We start from the raw sequence: 22,779 nt of genomic DNA on the forward strand, positions 1-22,779 counted from the left end.
AGTTACATTCTGTAGTATATGATGTATAGTTGTGTACATTTTTGATTTTATAAATTATGTATTAATGTGCCATCATAATTAAGAATACTTACCCTCAATAGACTTTCTGCTATATATTATATAGATGATGATTTTACCAAAAAAATTAAGAACATTTGGACACAATATATTCGTGAACAGCAAAATGTAACTCAAAGGAAAACTGGTGAAGGTGCAGATGATGTGTATGTGTCAAAGTGGATCTAGTATGAGCTACTAAAGTTTTTGCATGACTTTGTGGTACCTAAAAAGAGCATTTCAAATTTAGAAGTAAGTTGTAATTTCATAGGTTGTAAAATTACAAGAAATAGTAATTATAGTGATAAAGTTTACAATTTGAGTACAATATAATAGTGTCAAAGTTTAAATCATGCTGTCTTGCCAAAATACTGCTCCTTTGGAATTGAAGTTGTCTGTTAGTTGATGGTGTAGTATTTTAGCTAAATTGGAATGATGATTGCTTTCTTGTTGTGTCAGAGATTGCAATCCTCTAGCTGTTTCCTGTCACCATTCACAGGGTATAACATCATGGGTGTATAAGTCTTTTGTATCAAAGCTACCAAGTGGAATGTCGTTTCCACTTTTTTTGGCTGGAGTCCAATTGGAGTATTAAACACTCTGAATCGATTAGATAAAATACCAAAAGTGTCCTTGACTCTTCTGCAAGCACAACTCAGACAATAATTAAAGATTTGTCTCTCTTTTATCATTTCAATGTGTAAGTATAGTTTTTGAATATAGGGTTTTAAAGGAAACGCATCATCAGCAACCACGGTATATGGAGTTGACACATCACTTTCTGGTAGTGGCTTTGGGCCAGGGACATTTAAATGATTTTCCTTAACTGCTTTGCTTATTTTAGTGTTACAATACACATCTCCATCAGAGACTCTTCCATTACAGCCAATGTCCACTAACATAAATTTGTAATCAGAATCCACTATAGCTAAAAGAACTATACTAAATGTGTTTGTAGTTGAAGAAATAGTTCACTGGATGTAGAGGTAGTCTTATTATTACATGCTTCCCATCCATGGCTCCTAGGCAATTGGGGAAATTCCATTTTTGAATAAATTTATCTGCTATATCCTCCCATTCAGCTTGTGCATTTGGCAACTATATTCAGCAGAAATAAATTATTATACTTTTAATAATAATAGATATAATTGACTTAAAATAATTTTTTTATTTTTTAATAAATATAGATGGAAACCAAATTGAAGATAGTCAAGACACTAGTACATGTGATAGTAAAGAACCGTTTTAGATAAAAATTTGCCAATTCATTCTACAAAAGACTTCTCAATGATTGAGGTATAGGTACACCTGTCTAAGAAACAAAAACGTGAAAGTCAGGAAGATATGCTACTGGAAAAAGCATTATCACTGATGACTATTCCACCCAGTTCAAGTAGCCATGAGGAAGATGATGATGCTACATTCAGACGTTTTATAGCTAACAAGCTGAGAGCCATTAAGGATTCTCAAGCAAAGCAAATAACAAAGTGGAAAATTCAGTTGGCTATCTTTCAAGCTAATGCACCTCCTGCTATACAACAACCTGTTTTTTGTGACACTGGATGCCATTCATTATCATCTGATCCAATGAGTCCAGTATCTAATGCAGGGTCATCAAACTCTTCATTCATATCATATGAGCATGATAATCCTCAATACTAGTGTAATTTCATGTATACATTATGTACCTTCATGTATTCTTTGAGAACTTTAATAATGGCTGTGCATGTGTCAATAACAATCTTTCCTACTGTTTGGGCTGGGATACGATACAGGTACTGAATACTGGAAAAGGATTCTCCTATGTATATAAACATATTATAATCTGTATTCATGTATGTATAATTATGTACTGTACCTGTAGCCAAAAAGCTTAATGTAAGTGCTAGTTTCTCAGGTGCCAATATTGCTTGTGCATTTGTGTATCCTGATAAGTTATATAGGGCCTCACTTTACTGAGTAAAACATCACGTGTCGGGGTTCATACAGAGAAAATGTCGATAGCTATCCCAGTCCCCTTCCCTCAACTCTTGTAAAAGTTAATGATAAGCACCCATATCCTACCTAGTTTTAACCCAATCTCTAACCCACATAGTCCTTTTCCGTCGTCTTGTACGTCTTTTTTTAAGCATTATAGCAATGACAACTGCACTGGCAGCAACTGTACAAGTAAGCTCTTCATCAGCCATTTTTTATTTTTATTAGAATAAAACTTTAATAAACTAGTTGCTACAACTTGTTGCTATAGTGTATATTTATTGAATTCAAGGCAACTTGTAACCAAGAACAAGTTGCCTAGTGTATGGAGGCTTTTAGGAACAAAACTATTCAGATAAACAATTTGTTATGGGTCAGAACTAGCTAATGCAGCATCAATATTAAATAAAAGAAGTGACAGAGATGATGATTTCTTCATGTATTGAAGAGCATTAGCATCAGAGAAATTTACAACAGGAGCGGTTGAGTGATGGCAAGTCTTCCTTGCCTTATTTTTACAGATAGTAAGATGCATATTAGGAGAGCGACTCAATTTACTGGAGTAGTGCAGGTTTAAAAATACTCCACTGTGGCTGCTCAATCCAACTAAAGTCTATTCAGTTTCACCTGACCTATTGATTTTTTGTTATAACTTTTGATAAACATGGAATTTAGAAATTTTGTTTACACCATTAGAATCACTAGGTTCTTCCTGTCGTTTAGACAAAAAGATCGAGTCAAAATGATAAGGCCTTAGCCTTTTTTGGATGTCCTTGTATAAACTCAATGACATAACTTTGACCACAATTATGCAGCTAGAACAGCCAGAATAAATTAAGCTGCTACTTATTTGCATCCCTTACGTGCAACAAAAACAATTCCAAAACCACAAACATGTAAAGAATGCGGATGTGACGTAGTTATTTATTAAATGAAAAAAGCCAGGGGTCAGGTGAAAGTGAATAGACTTTACTTGTTGTGTACTCCTGTAATGCAATGGCATACTCAAGCAACTGGTCTCTATTCATATTTGATATCGATCTTTTTCTGTGCTTACCTAATTCTGGCTTGTGATCACCATTAAAAGGCAAAAATGAGAAAAGACAATGAGATGTTTGTCAAAATACCACAGGGTATTACATAGATCTATGACAAAAGGTTGGCCATATCTATCTGGTTCCTGTTAAAACCACTTGATGGAACTACAAAGTTGGATGAGACCATAATACATAATACATTCTATCCTTTTTTTGTTTCTCTCTGTAATACGGCGAGGGAGATGTTGTGCAGTTTCATCCAGTGATTGCTCTGTAATCCATACTTCACTATTATTATTTATCATTTGTACTTCAAACTTTATAAAACATCTAGACATGCTACATACACCGTTAACGGAGCGGTCCCTTTGACGACATTAGTGCATCTCTTAATAGACCAACACATACCTTAACAAGAGAAGACCTTATGCGGTAAGTAATCGGTGTGATAGCAGTAACAGCTCCACTCTGAATATTCGAAAACAGTACTGAAAATGGTTCATGCTCAATAAATGGCCATATCAATTACTACAACAAGAAATGAACAAACTTACTCGTATAATAGTCCAAGGCACAATAGTGATTTCGTTTCAGACAGTAATACTTTAATACATGACAGAAACCAATTTGAAGCAGTACAAATAGAGAAACTTTCTTCATATAATGCCACACCTATAAGTAACATAAAATAATTCAAGACTCAATATAACACACAGTCACCAGTAATAAGTCATGCATACAGTCATTGAATAAAATGGCTATCAGAATTTAAATTCTCTCACAATTAAATTTTACATCAATACACAATCTGATTTGGTTGTCGATGATTCTAATGTACAATGAAGCAGCAAAACCATGTACATGTTACAAGTACAATAATGAAAACAATTCTGAAAATTTGCTAAACACTAATAACCAAATTATATAATCCAAATTATATGTGAAATGCATATGCCATTACATGCAAGTAGATCATTTTATATGATAGATCAAAGATATTTAATGGTGCAACCACCACATGCAGTAAATTAGATGTACATGTGTATGTATGTAAATGTATATATGCATACCATCAATTCCAAAGATAGGAGAAGAGGAAGAGACCAATTTAATTAATCTCTGTACATGAAATAGAAGAGAGACACCAGAAACCGATAGATACTTGCAAACGTTAATAAATCTCCGTACGTAAAATAGAAGGCAGAGACCAGAAACTGGTAGATACTTGCAAATGTTAATGAATGTCTGTACTTAAAATAAGAGAGAGAGAGACCATAAACCGGTAGATACTTGCAAACGCTAAAGAATCTCTATACGTGAAAAGAGAGAGAGACCATGAACCAGCAGATACTTGAAAACGCTAATGAATCTCCGTACGTGAAATAGGAGAAGACAGAGACCATAAACCGGTAAACACTTGCAAATGGTGATGAATCTCCATACGTCGAATAGGAGAAAGAGATTTAGGACTGCTTTGGGACGAAGTACAATGCAAAGGAGGAGTATGCAGCAGATAAACATCCAAAAGAGCACAGTCTGCAGAGAGGATAAGTAAACAATGCATTCATGTGTATGGCTGTAATAGTGTAACCACACTAATTGTGTCTATGCATGTACCTTTTAAATGATGTGAAGGAGAAACCAATGATGTCCCAAGCTAAATGAAAAAAGAAACTGTTACCAATGGCAAGTGAGACACAAATTTAATTGAGTACCAACCAACATGTATGGTGAATATGTGCATTAAATTTAAAATTAGGTATAATTATTGCTATTTATTATTTCAGTTTTCGGTTAATTTGTAACATGCAATCAGTACTGTCATTTATAACACCAAGAAATATAGGGAACTAGCAATGACGTTACATGTAAATTCATTGATTTATATTCCATTGACCCTAATTATCACACACTGACATACCTATAGCCTTATTCTTTTCCTGAGGCAGCTTAAAGCCTCTAAAAAATTGGGGAGACACCATCAGTGCTGCCAATGAAGTCATGTGGAGCCGCCGAGTGGCAATTTATATAATATATGGCAGCATATACTTCACGCAGTACACTAGCTCTGGGCTGCTCACCAGAACAGCATGAACACAGCTATGAGCCTCAACAAGGTGTCACCGTGTAAGTATAAATATTGTGGTGTAACAGGGATCATCGAGGATCCATGGCCTCCGTTTCATAGGCTGTGTGACTCGCTCAGTGCACAGTATTGGCTAAAGGATCAAGTAGCTTCTTTCTCAGGAACTACAAGCAGTATAGCGGCATCTTTGGCATCAAATAATAGCTTATTGTCTCTATAATCAGTTTGTGCAAAAAGCTATTTTTCGACCAACAACACACCAGTTGACTCATTATCACTATACTGATTAATTTAATAATGCGCCAAACGGTACCTTTTGTCAAGTATGGTCACATATTTCTGAGCACTACAAGACGCTACAGGCTTAAAAGCAGCAATTATATGAAGTATAGAGGCCAGACTACTTCATAAAAACAAGGTAACTGTTGCGGCAACATAGTAATCTTGCCATACTTCATTTCGGCACCTTGGGCTTTCATCTGCCTTTGATGTGGCCATCAGTAATTTTAGTCGTAGGTGGCTATCGTAAATAAATCATATAAAATAGTCTTAGCGCATAGGGGGTCTATATAGACATAGACTTCACGATCACCATAATGGTAACACGATACACCATTGTGACTTTTAGTATGACAAAAGGAAAGAAATATTGAATGTAAATTAGAAGAATGTCAAACATTAAGGGGCTCAGCTTCCTAGGCAAATCATGTCCAAAACGTTCTATGGTGCAGAGCTACATTATTTGTACATGTACATGTGTAAATACAGTAGTTGGTAATAAAGTTATCGTGGTTGGAAATATGAATTTTCCTTATATGTTCATCACATTCTGCAGCAACAAAACTCAGGTGTTGGATGCCAGATATAGTTGCTAACTGCAGTTGTAGCCTTTATGTCAGTAGTTGTGTAGGCTTCACAAGTTCACAAGTTGAGACAATTTTGTACAACTGTGGCATATCTGCCTTCTTAGCATTCCTTCCTGTATTTGGAGAGCAGTACAAACTTATCTTGAATTTTTGCTGAGTGTCTTGTCACTTTCAAGCTGAAGAATTAATATCCAGCGCCATTTTATTTCACCATGACCACACCCGTTATCAAAAAATGAAAAATTTTTAATGGGGGTGATGTAAGTGTACAAGCAAACACACAAACATACATACATACATACAGTTGGCTTCGACAATTATGATTTGTGCCCAGTAATTTTGGGATGAAAATTAAGATAGAAAGTAAAGTATGGCATAGATACTTAATTTTTGCTTACAAGCATAATAAAGAGGAAGTAAATGTGAATGACATGAAGGTAGTGATAAATGTTATTTTTTAATACCATGAGGAGAATAACAAACCATCTAGTTCAACACTTGTTAGCAAGACAGAAAGGAAGCAAGCTATGTTCACTCAGTGTTATTCATTGGTATATTTTAAAAAGCCTAAGGACATAAAAGTTCAATAAATGGCATTTGCAATTTGGCATAGTATATCTTATGAATTGAAAATCTACAATTCTACTTGCAGAGTTTGCAACAGTAGTATAAGATGTATCAAGTTATGGAAATCAATCCTTTGACAACTTTTCAGCAGTACAGTACTACATATAAGCATGCATTATTTAGAAATATTTGATGGCAACTTACACAAAACTTGTCATTTCTAATGGACATATTTTCAGTCACACATCTTGTGCAGTAAGTTGGGCTTTCCCCTAGAAAATAAAATTAATACATTAGTGTTTGTTACGAGTAAGAGGAAATCTTTAGTAAGCTTATCAAAATGGGTATCTCCTAACTTGCAAACAAGTTCGCAAACATTGCATAGTACAGAAACAGCTTCTTTGGACTGAGTCGAGAAAAGTTAAGCTACTCAGCAGACCTCACCAATGCAGCAACTAAAAGTATTACTTAAATGAAAGTGTGGGGACCAATCAAGCTCTTCAGTAGCAAAAAGAACATGACTTAAGTACTGAACTGGATGGAAGAAACTCCTGGAATAGAGAAAAGTCATCAACACGGAGTGATCACAGAACCCTATAGCAAATATATGTAATAATGCAGCAGCAACATTTGCTGTTTCATTATAAAAGTGCATTCCTAGTAATTCATATTAAAAAATCACTTTAGATGCCTAAATTGAGTTCTTTTTACAGTTAAATAGGAGGAGCTTACAACAAATGAAATGAGACCGACGGCCATCTTTATGTATAGTAAATTGCCACACCTACCTTTCTTGCCATCAAAAGTCATGAATATAGTCACTGAAGTCATATGGCTTCTCGTTTCTCACTTCCAACCATGTGAGATCATTATTATTCATATGCAAGATAAACTATATTCATAGCATTTTTAATGATATTCATGGACATTGTCCTCATATTCATGATTACAATAAGTATATTCATAGCAAAACATTAATTCTATGACTAGGCTGCAAATAGTTTTTTTTTAATATAAAATAAGTAGAATTATTACTAAAAAAATTACTGCATCAAGTAATAGAAAAACGGCAGTGCTATAATAAGAAATCAATATTGGTAAGTTTTTCAGTTGCTTATTGATGGAAATCTATTCTGAGCAAAATGCTGCCATACGCTAGGCAAATGACAACATTAACTTTCTTTGTAATCACCTAGTGAACAGAACAATTAAGTTCTTACAGAATCAAAAGTTATGCAGCCATAATTTTTAAAAATAAATGAAGTTCAATAAACTATAATTAATAAACGGCTCATCTTAATCATTGGAAAAGTGCAATAAAAATTAATGGTTGTTGTACATGCACAATGTCCTGCTGATCTTGATGACTTTAATTTGACTACACAGAAAGGTCAGAAAAAGAGAATATAAGCAAGAATTCTCAAATCCTATGCTTGGGGTGCATTAAGAGGTATACTATAAACGGAGGAAACTAAAAGGACAAAGAGAGGGAGGTACATAGGAGCTAGTGAATTGCAATGAATATGAATCAAACTAAGAATGATAATGGGTAACGGTAATGCTATTCTGTGTTCTGAATGTATAACTAATGGTAATCACCTTATTGGAATATAATAGTACTTCAACAAATGAATCGTGCAGTGATTAATTGCCAATAGCCAGTGATATACATTTTTGCATACTTGTCTAAATCTGAGAACTAGATGTGCCGCATACAGAATGTATAGTTATCACACAATGATATAACGTAATCAACTACATCACTGATGCATACACCATAGAGAAGGGAGGACATAACAGTAAAGTGTGAAACAACAGAAGAGAGACTACAGAGAGAGACGAGAAAGAAAGAATGAATATAGGAAAGAGTCAGAAAAGAGAAAGATGTATCGAAAAAGAAAGATGGTGTAGATGATGGAACAGTAAATCTAGACTAGGCTAGATTCAATAAGATTACTGAAGGAGACACAAGTGAGAAAGTGAGAGATCAATAAAGTAGGATAGGGTATGGTTGTAGTGCATGTTAAGTGGGGGAAAGAGAAAGGTAAACAAAAAAAGATATTAAATGTTTCAAAAAGGTACTAGTAAGTACATGGTTTCCAATAGGTTTTATTGCATAGTGCTCAGTATCTTGACAGTATATTTATCAAAATTTTGATAAAATTCACTGTACAATTAAGGCCACTATGCATCAGGCAATGCAATTGCAGGCAATCTGTCGTTACTTTGCTTCTCTGGCAACACTGTTGCCTAAAATAGAAACTTGTTCTATTCTAGGCCACACATTGCATACAACCTCAAAGTCACCATGGATTGCAAGCAACCCAATTGCCTAGTGTATTGTGGCCTTTATATAATAGAAGAATGCAAAACATTAAGGGCCTTCGCCAAATATAACCATGCAATCATCATTAAAATTAGGTTATTTAACTTCATTAATAGTTATACACAACCCAAATGTACAGACACAATCTATTCCTATATGATCTTTGCCCAATTGTGTAGTACAATTTTTATCAAAAAAGGTTTCGAGGAAAATCGCCACTATAACCATGTTATTGATAGATACACACGTTCTTACGTTGCATAGAAAGTTTGAGCTAATTCTGATCAAAATTAATTTTTTTCAAATTGTTAAATATGTCCACATTAAGCCGTGCATGCACATACAATATAGTTAATGTACATATGTCTTTGCACAAGCAGTGCTTGTCAGCTCATGAAGCTGCTGTTTAGCTCACTTAGCATGCTTTATTGGAAACCATGAATATGTCATATAGAGAAGGCTAGAGACATAAGAAAAAAACTGCACTGGGCATGGGATAATGAGCAATAATTACTGTAAAAGATGACATAATTTAAATTAATTGGAATCAGTTTGAAACAGAAGGGCATAACAGTAAAAGCAGCAACTTTATGCTATAGTTAGTTAAATAGAAGCTTTAGCACAAATGTGAAAGCAATTTCAACGATCTATTGTATTATGCCTGATAAACATAATGCTTAATTATTTGCCACACTAATAGTAATAATATTGTTGGAATGGTTTGTGTGGCAGCACTAATGATATAATAGTAAGTACTAAGTGGCTAGAGCACTGGCAGCCTGTTGCATTTGCTGGTCCTTTGGGGACCAGCAACTGGTTTGGCAAAGCATGGCCGAAGAAGAATCGATCAATTTTCGGACATGTGCACATGTGATCCAAGTAGACACGCCAATTTAACCAATCTAGCTCGTGTCCTGTGATAGTGGAGACAGCATTAGTGATTCCAGTGGCACTACGTCAAATTTAAGTTCAAGTAACACAGAAGCGCCTATATTTCATGTTGGAGAGACTTTTAAAACATTTGAAGGGGTTCAATCCAAACTCAAGCTGTATGAAAGAGCCACAAAGAGCCACATCAACCAAATTATGGATAGGGACTGCAGAACTAGAGAAGCTGCTAGAAAAGAGCTACCAGGTCTCCATCAAACTCTATCACATATTATCAGATATTTTATCCGTGTATTCATTGAGGGAGAAAATTTTACACTAAGGGCAAAGGAATAAATCTACTCAGTAAGTGACATGTCTTAACCAGTTACTGAGCCTTATGTGCATGAGTATTACTTTATTCTTAGCTTGTTTTTAAATTTTGTAAAATAACTAGTGAAATTAATTAATTCTAGCTACTAATTGATTTACTGCATGAATAATTGTTACTATTATTGTTAGTATGATCTTTATTGTTTACTAGAACTTTTTGAAAAAATTATTGAGCAATGCTAAACATCATTGCTTCTAAGGATGGCAATTCATTAGTTGTTAAGCAATTTTGTGATAAGCATAATCATGAAGTCAGTAAGGTATATACAATGACAATCTCAATGAGCAAGTCAAAAATTGTTTTATTATTAAAGGAATTATTCAACAACAAAGGAAGCCAACCATAAAAGAGACAAAGAAAGCTAAAGATTTATTGCAGGTAAAAGCTAACAAGAAATTTTAAAACATGTTTTGCAGTAATCTACTGGTAAAGTTGCACTGTTTAAAGTTTTGAGCAACGTTATGAGTACAGCTAGGACAAGAGGTACACACAATAATTAGGAATCAGTTGTGCACCAATTTACGGAAAAACATGGTATAATGCAAGCCTAAATAAATAGACAATGATTATGTTTTTAAGTGTATTTTTGTTTTTTATAGGTGCAATTGTTGAAGTGTTTGTGAATGCAGATAATGTTTTGCAAGGTTTCTTCTTTCAAAATGAGTGTATGGAATAGGTATTCAGCATAACCTGAACCCATCTCCATGGATGCTACTTATAAGCTCTTAGAACTTCAATATCCCCTGTATGTCATGTTGGTAGAAGATGGTAATGTATAAGTGAAGTAGCTGCCGCTTTCTTGTTGCTCGAGGAAACTGAAGTACCTTTGGAAAAAATGGACACTTTTAAGAACAATGCAGCATGGCACTCAGTTTAAGTAATTGTGACAGACAAGAATATTCCTGCAGGAAATGTGCTTTGAAAAATTTTTGCAAATCCACTCATTTAATATGCCTTTGCCACACATTCCGGGCATTAGTTTATGTCAGTGCAACTTGTGCCTGGAGTTACTTCAACAACTAGGTTATGCCCCATCAGAAAGGAGGTACAATGAATTACATGCAAGGTTTAAAGCATCTTGCCCACCACTTGTTATTAAATATTTTGATGAGCACTGGCATGGAATTAGACATAAATGGGGTCTGGGAATAAAGTATTCAACTGGGAACTTCCTCAATGGTACCAAGAATATACTTGAGTCATTGAATGCGAAGATGAAATCTGTCATATCACGATACTTGTCTTTCGAGGAGTTTGTTGAAAAGTTTTTCCTGATTTTAAGGTTGTTTATGGTAGAGTGGGATCACTAAGCCAGTCTTATTGTACTGAAAGTGCTTATGACTTTTCACTCAAGGAATGATGCTAGCAGCATAAAGTATATGAATCTACTGCCTCCTTATGCATACAAGTATGTGTCTTGGTAGTCTGGCCCAGCCTCTTCATCACGCGGAGGGGGGGTGGCGTGGAAGAGTCTGGTGACACTGCTACAGAAATTGTTGCAGAAAGGAATGCAATAGTTAGTAGTCATTTATTTTATTAAAACATTCTGTCACATGATAACTTTCTTTCTGAGGCTTTTCTTGACAAGTAAGCCTCCTTATAATAGGAGTACAGCAGTAGGAAAAGGCACGAAGAAGTTTATCAAAGTTCTAGTTAATTCATGGACAACATATGCAAGAGTGAAAACAGAAAATCCATAAACTTCAAAAGCTTGTTTCAGCATGGGAATGTGGAAAAGAAGTTTATGTGACAGATTGTAAGTAAAGTAGTGTTTGCGATATTCATAATTTTGATTGTAACTGATAATCTAATTTTCCTGGACTAACTATTTACATGTTTTCATAGCTTTCACAACAATTTGAATGTGATTTTGTATTTATTTCTTACTGCATGTTACCTCATACTTAATGCAAGCGTATTGTCGAGTGATGATGATGAACATGATGAAATGACATGTTAGATGCAGCAGTTAAAGTACCTTCATTACAAATACAACAGGATATTGAAGTTTAAATTAAAAATCAAAATGAAGAGAACTCTTCAAATGGTACACAGCATGCATTGAATGAAATTCCGTCTTCTCCCTCACTTTTACAACTCCCTCCATCACTTCTCCCACTTACAAAACTCTCAAGTCTTCCCTCAAATCTTCCCACACTTTTGCTAATAGATGTTTTTCATCAGAAGGAAGAGGATACTGTATTTATCTGCAAAACCTGTTTTCATGATTTGCATGATAAACCATCCATTCTTTGTGACAATTGTTTATTGTGGTGTCACATGAAGTGTGTTGGATTGAAGTGAGGACTGAAATCAAAGCATTGGTTTTGCCGGAATTGCCATTGTAATTATGGACCACTAAGTCCTTATCACTTTCTAAAAATAACTTATTATCATTATTGTTTTTGCTATCGCGAGTACATTGTTATAACCAAGAGTACAAAACAATATCTAATCTTGTTGTTACGTATGAAATTAATCATTAAAGGCAGGGCAATAGAGTTATTAAGATAGGCATAGATATAGTATGATATAGTGTACTCTAATATCATTCGGTGGGGCACTAGTTTGACTAGTCATGACTCATGAGTTCAGTCAAAATTCCAACCTTCAGTTGTAGATCTTCAAAAAGCCAACTAATCCATTTTCCTCTTGCTAAGATGGTTCCGGCTTTCTAAAGACTGTCATCAGCGGCTGGCTGCTGGTTCTAAAGCTATTATCCATTCCCAACTGGTTGCCGGTCCCAGAGGTACTGGTTGTAGCAACCAGCTGCCGGCGCTCTAGCCACTTTGTAGTAAATATTACTTATAAGTGGCATCAGTGTTACAATTGCATGCATAATATAGTGATTATACATGGTAATGCATTTGGCCCCATCGTCGTCATGCATGCCCCACAAACACAAGGCATGCAAATACCTGACTCTGCTAATTTATATATAGGTTAAACCATGTTTGAAGGTGTCCACTCTATTTGGAACCCAAGGGCGAAGCCCGAGGAGTTCCAAATAATGTGGACAGCTTCAAACATGGTTTCACTCATTTCAACTAACCGTACTACGCATGTATAGTTATGCATTGTGTGTAAGTGGGCTATTGTTATGATAGTGATATTGTGTTATTATTGTACAAGACTAGCGGGCTCCATGCTATTTGGAACCCTGATTAGTGACTAAAACATCAAAGATAATTATGCATAGGTAGTTTAATTATAGCTAATCTACAGAAAACTGCTGTAAATTAGTATTTGGTACAAGGAAGAGTATGAGTGCTATAGGCAAAGACTCCATTCAACATTTGGTGTACATTAACAACTGGGTTACCATAATAATTTTTAACAGCAGCAAAATAAAAAACCTTTTACAATAGTACACTCCAGCATGCTTTATTTTTAAAGGTGTATTGACCACAAAATGTCAGTCACGATGCAACTTAAATCTACTGGAAACAGTGAGACTGTGAGTGCAACTGCTTCGTAAAACACTATAACACTAAAGCTAATGTAGGACCTCAACTTACTCATATTACAAGCTGAATATTGTGGCTGTATCGGTGGATTCAATGCTATGGAACGTGTTGTGATATGGCTATTTTGCTTGGGTGTGGTGATTGGTGAGTCAATAAGCTCTAGGTTTCCAATTACACTGATAAAGTGCAAGAAAAAGTTTTCCTTTTTTTCTATACATTTCCTTCAAAAGGTTTCCAAATCGGGTGCACCACAAGTTTAATGGAAACCACACCTTCACTCCTAAATTGGATGGATCTGGCATGAGCGCATTGTGAATTGTCAATTTGTTTTTGTGATATTGTTGTAAGCATAAATACAGTGTATGGGGATTGGAAAAACTCGGATAATTAATGACTGATGAGCATTATGGGTTGATTTGATTAAAAATGGCCACCCTATAGATGTTCAAGTTACAAAACCCGTTTATTTCATATTTCTTGACGCTGCAGTATCACTGACACTTGATAACAATTCTATAACATAAAAACTAATGGTTGGAATGAAATAAAAGTTGCATGCATAGCAAGTTTATTAAAAATAATCAATAAACGGCAGTATTCTTTACTTTGCAGAAACAGCCTTCCAAATATCATCCACGGGACAAAAATAGTCACTTTATTGTAGCTCATTACATTGGAGAGATTCCTAAGGAAAAATACTAAAGCCTCAAATTTTCGTTATTAGTCATAGCGAAGTTGCGATAGGGAGAAATTCCACCATAGGTCTGACTATTCTTGATGTCCTCAATGAAACATGGCTTTAAAGAAAATGAAGATAAGAAACACCCATAATCTTGACAATTCCTCAATAGCTTTTGTGCCATCCATGTAGAAGCTAGAGGAAGAAAAGATTTGAAACATACTAAAATGGATATGGCTGTGGCTAGAGTTCTGGTAACGGGACACAGTTTTCAATTGCTAGAGCTCTGGCAGTCCTTTCTTCTCCCTAAATCAGCTTGTGCGCATGTGCAATAGTGCAAAATGGAACTTAGTCTTTTTATCATGAAATACTAAACTGCAATCCCAACTCTATGACTCCGGAGGCTAAGATGTACGAGAGATGTTTATTTCTTGACCTAACAAAGTGAAAACAGTAAATTATAGGTGACCATAATTGACAAAAGGTACCTTATGGCGAGTAGTGAAATTTGTCTTTCTAGCCTAGGAAATCCAACTTCCTGAGCCCGAGTTATCATAAAATTACTCCACAGGATGCAAAAAGTTACCATGAAACTTTTAGAAACAATGATTGTCTAACAAAGCACTGACAGGTTGATATTTTCCATTATAACTATCAATTTTAAAATCTGCCATAAGGGCCAGGTTGATATTTTCCATTATAACTATCAATTTTAAAATCTGCCATAAGGGCCCTTTTGTCAATTATGGTCACAATTAGGAAAAGATTAATATAAAAAAAGAAAAAAATCATTAGCTTTAGCATAGTTACACTCAGCAGTCCTGACCAGATTCGAACCACTGCCAACCCCCTTGCAATCCACACGAGTCTGTCCACTGCACCTCCACGATCCTGCTGCTTCTATGCCAAAGCTTATGATTTATTTTCTTATTTCATCAACAATGTTTTACTATTTTTTACTTTTTTTGCTTTGTTAGCTAAAGAAAGAAACACCCTCTCGAACATCTTAGCCTCTAAAGTCATAGGGTTGGGATTGGGGTTTAGTGTTTCTTTATAAAAAGACTATGTTCCATTTTGCACTATTGCGCATGCGCACAAGCTGATTTGCGGAGTAAAAAGGACTGATAGAGTTCTTGCAATACACACGAGTCTGTCCAATGCACCACCACGACCCTGCTGCTTCACCATCTCTGGTTGTTGTATTTATAGTCAATTTCTATAATAATTCAAAGTATTATTGATGCTGGGGTGGGGCCACAGTATAATAGGGGCAGTAGCTCTGAATAACCATGTCTGGTTACAGGACTTCTATCCACTTCAAATGGATATATTGCAATGAGTACCAGTTTATAGAATACCTTCGAAACAGAGCATTATGCAGCTAAAGTTTTCTCTGAATGAGGCCCACTGAAATCTTAAAAAGTCATTAGTCAAACGACTCTATTGGGACTTTTCTGAAGAATATCTCTCAACATCTATTTTTAACCCATAGCATGCCTAGGTTCTTTCACAATTTTTGTTGTCTCATTGAAATGTTAAGGAAAGGATGACGTGGTACTGGCCCGTTTCCAATCCCTGTCACTATGCTGTGCATAAGTGAGTGTCACGTTGTTGTTACTTGTATGACGAAAAACTAGCTTTGAGGTTCGTCAATTTTAATCATTTTGTGATTACAAATTATTTCTGTAGATGCCTAAACGGATCTAACCGTAAACTTTACGATCCTACCCAAAAGGAGACTACGTTTCGTGGAATTGGCAATAAAAAGATGGAACAAGGTTTGTTAAAGAAATAAAACTACCCCTTAGCCAGAGTAAAGAGGAGGATTAGGAGGGTGTGTTGAGTTTTAATGAATTAGAATGTTGCAAAAATTAGATCACCTATATCACAAGCCACATTTAATGATAAATGACAGTCTTGTTTTGTAAAAATTAAATCACAGCAAATATTTAAAACACAAAAATTTTTTACCACCCCATGTATAGCATTGAGTGGTTCATAAAACCCAACCAGCAATCAAAAATTGCTTCCCTTCCCCAGTCTTACTTAACTTGTCCTTAAGCTTCCTGTATTCATGCTTTAATTTTTTAATCTTCTCCCGACATTGTAAAAGTGATCAGTTGTATCCAGCTTCCTTCAATTTCTTAGATACCTTCTCAAATATGTTTGTTATGAGTACAGCCTTTCTGTTGCTCCTGAATTGATTCATCGCTCCAAATTTAGATTAACTTCAGTGTTTCCAATCGGGACCAAGTTGCCATTTTCCCCCAAGTGCTTATAAAATATGATTATTAAAACGAATAAAATTTATGTGACCCGCGTCTGGACGTGATAATGTTTAAACTAGTAAATAAACATGGGTTGAACTAGGCTGGCCTGGTATAGAAATCAAGGCCAGCCTGGTTCAGTTCGGTTTGCTTTAGCACTTGTTTACATCTATTTAATTTTCAGTTATTACTATGCTGAACTGGGTTGACCCGGGATAGTGGGCTAGTGTAAACACAGTATCATTTTGTAGAGATAACTCTAGAGTACTGTTGCAAAACATTCTTCCTTTTTGCTCAAGATATCTGCTGTAGCAATGTATCTATTTGCAGCTTAAATTCGGTGTTTTATGAATTAGTGATAAATATTGATCACACTTACTATATTTAATTCCATATTTTGTTTTGTACAACCTATTGCAAAGAAATGGTGTTGGCAACCTCCGCTGTGTTGTGTAACTATTACAAATGTGTGATAGCTAATGTTACAGACCCTTTGCTTTTTATGTTAAGGGTACAAAACAAACGTCTCAAACTAATCAGTAAATTGATCATTACATATAGACGTCATCATTTTTGCAAACAAACTATAGTGGGCGACCTCCACATTTTGGTTCTGTAATTATTAATAATTAAATCATGTACTCTCATCTGTCTATCACTCTTGAGATAAGGGTACAAAACAAAATGTTGTTAAAACCATTCACATGTCACAGCAAATAATCACAGCAAATGATGATGCTAGCTACATATAAATTTGTCTGGGGATAGATTCATGTCTCCGCTTCATTTGCAATAAATAGTGGTGTACTGTCTGAAACAACTGCTGGAATGACAGGTGTCATAAGGACAGTTCTTGCTGCAAGACAGCATCCATTCCTAGACGCAAATGTCAACCTGCATCCGTCTCCTAGCGATGTACAATTAGATGCCCATTTCCAATCCCTTTTGTTTACCCTATTATCTATGATTTAAATTATTCATCCAGTGACACACTTGGCTATAACTCTCAAATTTTCAGTGATTTTAAAAATTATTTTTCATTAATAATGATAATGATAATGATAATCATTGTAATACTAATGAAAACCTCAATTTCCACAATTTCTTAAGCCTGTATTTTTCTTCTTTTTTCAAGAGGTTTATCTAGGTGAGACAAGCCGTCTGCTAAATTAAGAACCTGTGCTACCAAAGAATATTTGAACTATTTTGCTGAAGTTATTGATTTATACCTCTTTTTTTCCTTTTATATTTGCTTTTAGGTTTTGCAAAATCTATGAAAAAATATTCAATTTCAATACTTTTTAATTATAATTCTAGATCCTAGAAATGCTGCATTGTTAATTTTAAAACAGATAATCTATGTTCATAGGTAATACCAAAAGTAAATCTTAATAGATATTACCCCGCCCAAAGGTGAGCCCAAAAGTGTACTTTAATTTTGAAAGTAACAGCTTCAGTAACAGTGAAAATTACGAAATCATTTGTTTCACTTACTAGTATCAGTTACTCTGCCATTCACGACCCATTGATAGGAGTGGGAAGGCACACCAATTAAAATAAGATGGTAAGTCAACATCATTTCTTACTTTCTACTAACCTGTCTCTAGAATCAGTAAATCTAAAATACAAGTGACACGTAGGTCAAATCAATAATGATATGTACATACCTTTTTCTCCTACTGTAACGTCAGTACCACCTCGAGTAAGAGTGTTAGTTTCAGCTGGAGTGACAAGATGGTGAGTCAATATCATTTGACACTTTTTACTAACCTGTCTCTAGAATCAGTCAATCTAAAAAACAATAGTCAGACGTAGGTCAAATAAATAAAGATATGACATACCTTTTTTCCTACTGTAGCGTCAGTACCACCTTGAGTAAGAGCATCAGTACCAGCTAGAGTAAGAAGATGGCAAGTCAACATTATTTCACACTTTATACTAACCTATCTCTAGAATCAGTAAATCTAAAATACAATGGCGACACGTAGGTCAAACAATAAAGATAAGACAACTTTTTTCCTACTGTAGCGTCAGTACCACCAGGAGTAAGAGTGGCAGTACCAGCTAGATTAAGATGGTGAGTCAACATCATTTCACACTTCTCACTAACCTATCTCTAGGATCAGTAAATCTAAAAATACAATAGTGACAGGTATGTCAAATCACACCTTTTCCTACTGTAGTTTCAGTACCAGCTGGAGTAAGATGGTGCGTCAACATTATTTCATACATTTTACTAACCTGTCTCTGTTATCAACTTAGCATTTGTGCTACCTGTACAAAGATACTTGTGTACCTGTAGTCAACTTTGGACTATGCTGTGCAGCTTAACACATTATATGGAGGTCTGTTTGTTGTTTAATAAAACTATGACAGATTGTGTCACATCTTGTCCTTTAATTGTTAATTCCTCTTTTAAGTGGAGGGATAGAGTTCGACATCAGAAAATCTTTGTTTCTTGGGTATACCCTGCATCAGTCTTTATAATGGCCTATTAACGTAACGTTATGAGCAATAAATAACAACACTTACATACTTTTCTGATAATTGAAACATTGTGGGTCAATTGTTTGGCTATTTCCAGCAAAGCAACTGCTACTACCTCCTTACCCTTAACATTCACATCTCCACATACAAATTGTAGTACCTATAAAGCAGTAATACTTCATTGATAGGATTACCAAGGCAATGACAGACTTTGTGTAATGACATGTTTCTGATCACGCATGCTATGTCAGAAATAGTGCCTTTCAAGACATGCTCATTAGAGACTGACTGTTGTTCTATAATGTGGAAACCTTCAATATTGTAAAAGATTCATACACTGATTACCATCAGACAGAGATTTAATGAATAGGAGTGTTTCATTAGCATCAGATCCTCCAACAATAAGTAACTGAAATTTAAAATTTGTAAATTAGTGGTATTAAAATAGATCCAGAGCACCTGCGAGACACACAGGGATAGATGAGCCCAAACATTACGGGTCCTCCCTCTGATGCATTGCAGCTTCTCCTTTGCTTTGTTCAACTTTTTCCTGTTGCTCAACACACTTCTCTGCCTAACTAACCAGTTAAACATAGTCGACATTTTGCCACTACATATGATATTATGTAATTTGTCGAAATCTTGTTGGGGTGCAATGGCAGGCTTTGAAAATGGTACAATGTTGACTCTTGAGGTTACTCTAAACATGATATTGATGGAATGAGTCACAAATCTGTCACTACCTTTCTTCATTTTTGGATAAGAAGTTGATGCATATTAAAGGAATTGACTCAAGAGTCTTTTTTTACATTTTCCTACCTGCCGCTTGTTGTATAGATATACTATCATTTCAGCCAGATCACAGCCTTTTGGTAGTGGATCATCACTTGCAAAGGGCAGTGTGCTACTGCTTGTCCTCTCCAATATGAAGGAATCCGTAATGCTTTCTTAAATTGAGTTATGTCTGAGTCCTAAAAACAATCAGAGTTAAAAATAAGTGATCTTGGAATACTTAGTTGTGATAAAGCTATTTTTAAGGCTGTGCTTTTTCCTGTTTTAGATGGGCCATAGGCAGCCACAATTGCACATGATATAACAAAAGAATAATGCAGCATTAAAATCATGCTTGACACTAGTATGCATGCTGCATGGTAATTGTGTTGAAAAACGTGTCTCTTGACATCAAAAAGCCTGATAAACAAACAAAATGTACATTATTCAACAAGCCATTATGTACATGTACACCTACCTCTTAACTATAGATCTATCGAATTCTGAATTGATTTTTATTTGAGGTATTAAATCTGGCACTCTTATTGATGGTGGGAGACCCTCAGCTATTATATCTGGTAACCATACATACTCACGAGAATTGCCCCATACTAGGTTACCATCAATGTCCATTTGAATTTCTTCACTTACAACCCACACTGCACTATTTGGTTGCAGCCCAATAATGGAGGCTGCCTTTAAAATGGGTGTTGTTGTGACACTGTTTCTTATGAATAGAATGAAGAGTGCAAATTGGTGCTCATTTAATGCTAGTGTCGTTACCCACTACCAAAACTTGAGTTTAACTGACTCATGAAACTCGATTTGTAGGATGCTCCCTCCACTGTGAAGTAACATTTTCTACAATAAATGCATATGTGTACATGCATTGTGTATTTATGCACAATCTTATTTACCTCTTTTTCCAGTCAATGGCCCTCTTTACAACAGCCATATATCCTGTGTTCCTTTTGGCCTCTACAAAAGCAACCTATCTTATGGCAAAATCACCTTTCAGTGTTGATTGAGGATTGCTACATCTCATGTTCCTGCACATGCATATGCTTGGATTCTCCCAGTCAATTACAAAACGAGTCTAGCATGTGAATTAAAAACTCCTGATTATATGTACATTTTAAAGGGTAAATTCAGTGTATACACATATCAGCTGGACCCAAGTATAGCTATAATTATTTAGATCTACTCACTGTCCTTTCTCCTCTCCTCCTCTTTGTTCCCAATTCACTAGCTTGACTGCTTTATTTGGTACTAATTTCAGTTACTTTTATCACTTTGTCATGTTTAAGAAATCATCTACATGTAACATCACAACTATTTTAATTTTAGTATATAAAATTACAATGCTTACACATGAACCAGCTCTGCCGTCTTAATAAGAACTAACAGGTCGTGATGGTGTTTTCATACCAGTACAGCAAGTATATTATGGACGAGATAGAGCAGTAATGAGCTAGCTTCAAAAGTGAGGGTCGAGAAACCAGAGCTCTTTAAGATGTCCAGAACTCATGAACTGTCAGCAGAACTATAATGCAGCAATCCAGCTAGCAGCAGGATTAGACTACAGCAGGGTTACAAGGAGGAGCAGAGCAACTACAAAAGAGATAGTGTAGTGGTAGCTAGAAGAGATAAGAGTGCAGCAATCCAGCTATAGCAGCAGGACTACAAGGAGGCAGCTGCAGGAGTACAGCAAATAGAAAAGAAATAGACAGTGCTGTAATGAGCAGTGACACCTAGAGTAGCTGCTAAACACCAGAAGCAGACTCGACAGCTCTTGAAGTCGAGAACGTGAACTATGAGCATACTAAGTGCAGCAATCCAGCTAGCAGTGGGATTACAAGGAGTACAGCAGCTATAAAAGAGATGGTGCTGCAATGAGCAGTGGCAGCCCGAGTGAGTGAGGGTCTGGCTTATGGAAAAACCAGTAACACAGCAGTGTGTGACAGGTTATAGTTGACTCTATAGCTGGTAAACAGCAGCAGACCAGAGGTCATTGAGAAGTCAAGAATGCAAACTGTGAGCAACATGTAGAGATGGCAATAATTTATGTAATGCCCAGCTAGCAGACAGCTGCAATCGGATTATTACAGTCCACTGCATGATATTATGGTACGTTGTCAATTGCAACAATATTATATGGAATAACAATGGTATGGTAATAATAAGTAAGTGCAATATAAAATAGAATAGATAAATAGATCTAGTGTTACAAAAACGAAATTAGAACACATGCAAAAATGGTGAAAGACTGGAAAAAAATTAATGTCAAGGCCCACAGGTGTCTTTGCACACACAAACAAGAAATCAAAGCAAGGCAACAAGTAATACATGAACTGTTTATAACGAAAATGATGATAAGGTAGTGACCAATTTACCTTGGTCGTTCATTATTTAGTCAACGTGAGGCTACTTGAGCAACCTTTCAGCCACCATACGAGAGGTAGATGTGATAAACGAGGTAGAGACATATACTTACCCTTTAACACATAGTGACATGTGCGTGGCACAAGTCATCTGGAGTGTGAGAAAGTATTAGTATTCCATCATCGTAAGACAAAGATAAGGCTATGACAAAAATAAGGAGAATACACATGTACACAGCCAATCATGGTTCATTTTGCCTGATATCAGGCATAGACCATTAATTTGGGCAAGCAGTCCTGGTACAATCATGGGGTCAGCCACAATACAGGCATGTTAGGCATATATACTGGATCAGGCCAGACCAGCTTTCATGATTCAGCAGTGATAGTCAACAGGGCTGCACCAGTACTAATATCAGGCTTGAGTCATTAATTTTGGGCAACACTTGAATCAGGCCTGAATATATTTGGCTGTGTACATTTGAAATGTGTGTGTACAGTACACTGACCTTGAACATGTCCTCTTTATGATGACTAGTAAAGAATTCAG

General features: G+C 35.6%; 1 protein-coding gene across 1 annotated transcript; it reads right to left on the bottom strand.

Moving 5' to 3' along the window:
* Nucleotides 1–512: 512 nt before the first annotated feature.
* Nucleotides 513–959, bottom strand: LOC109593781 (uncharacterized). The gene has a single exon (XM_020008885.1). The coding sequence runs from the start codon at nt 957–959 to the stop codon at nt 513–515; it is 447 nt and encodes a 148-aa protein (XP_019864444.1).
* Nucleotides 960–22,779: the final 21,820 nt, after the last annotated feature.

The sequence above is a fragment of the Amphimedon queenslandica genome, unplaced genomic scaffold (genome assembly GCF_000090795.2).
Source record: "Amphimedon queenslandica unplaced genomic scaffold, v1.1 AMPQUscaffold_13505, whole genome shotgun sequence".
NCBI lineage: Eukaryota > Metazoa > Porifera > Demospongiae > Haplosclerida > Niphatidae > Amphimedon > Amphimedon queenslandica.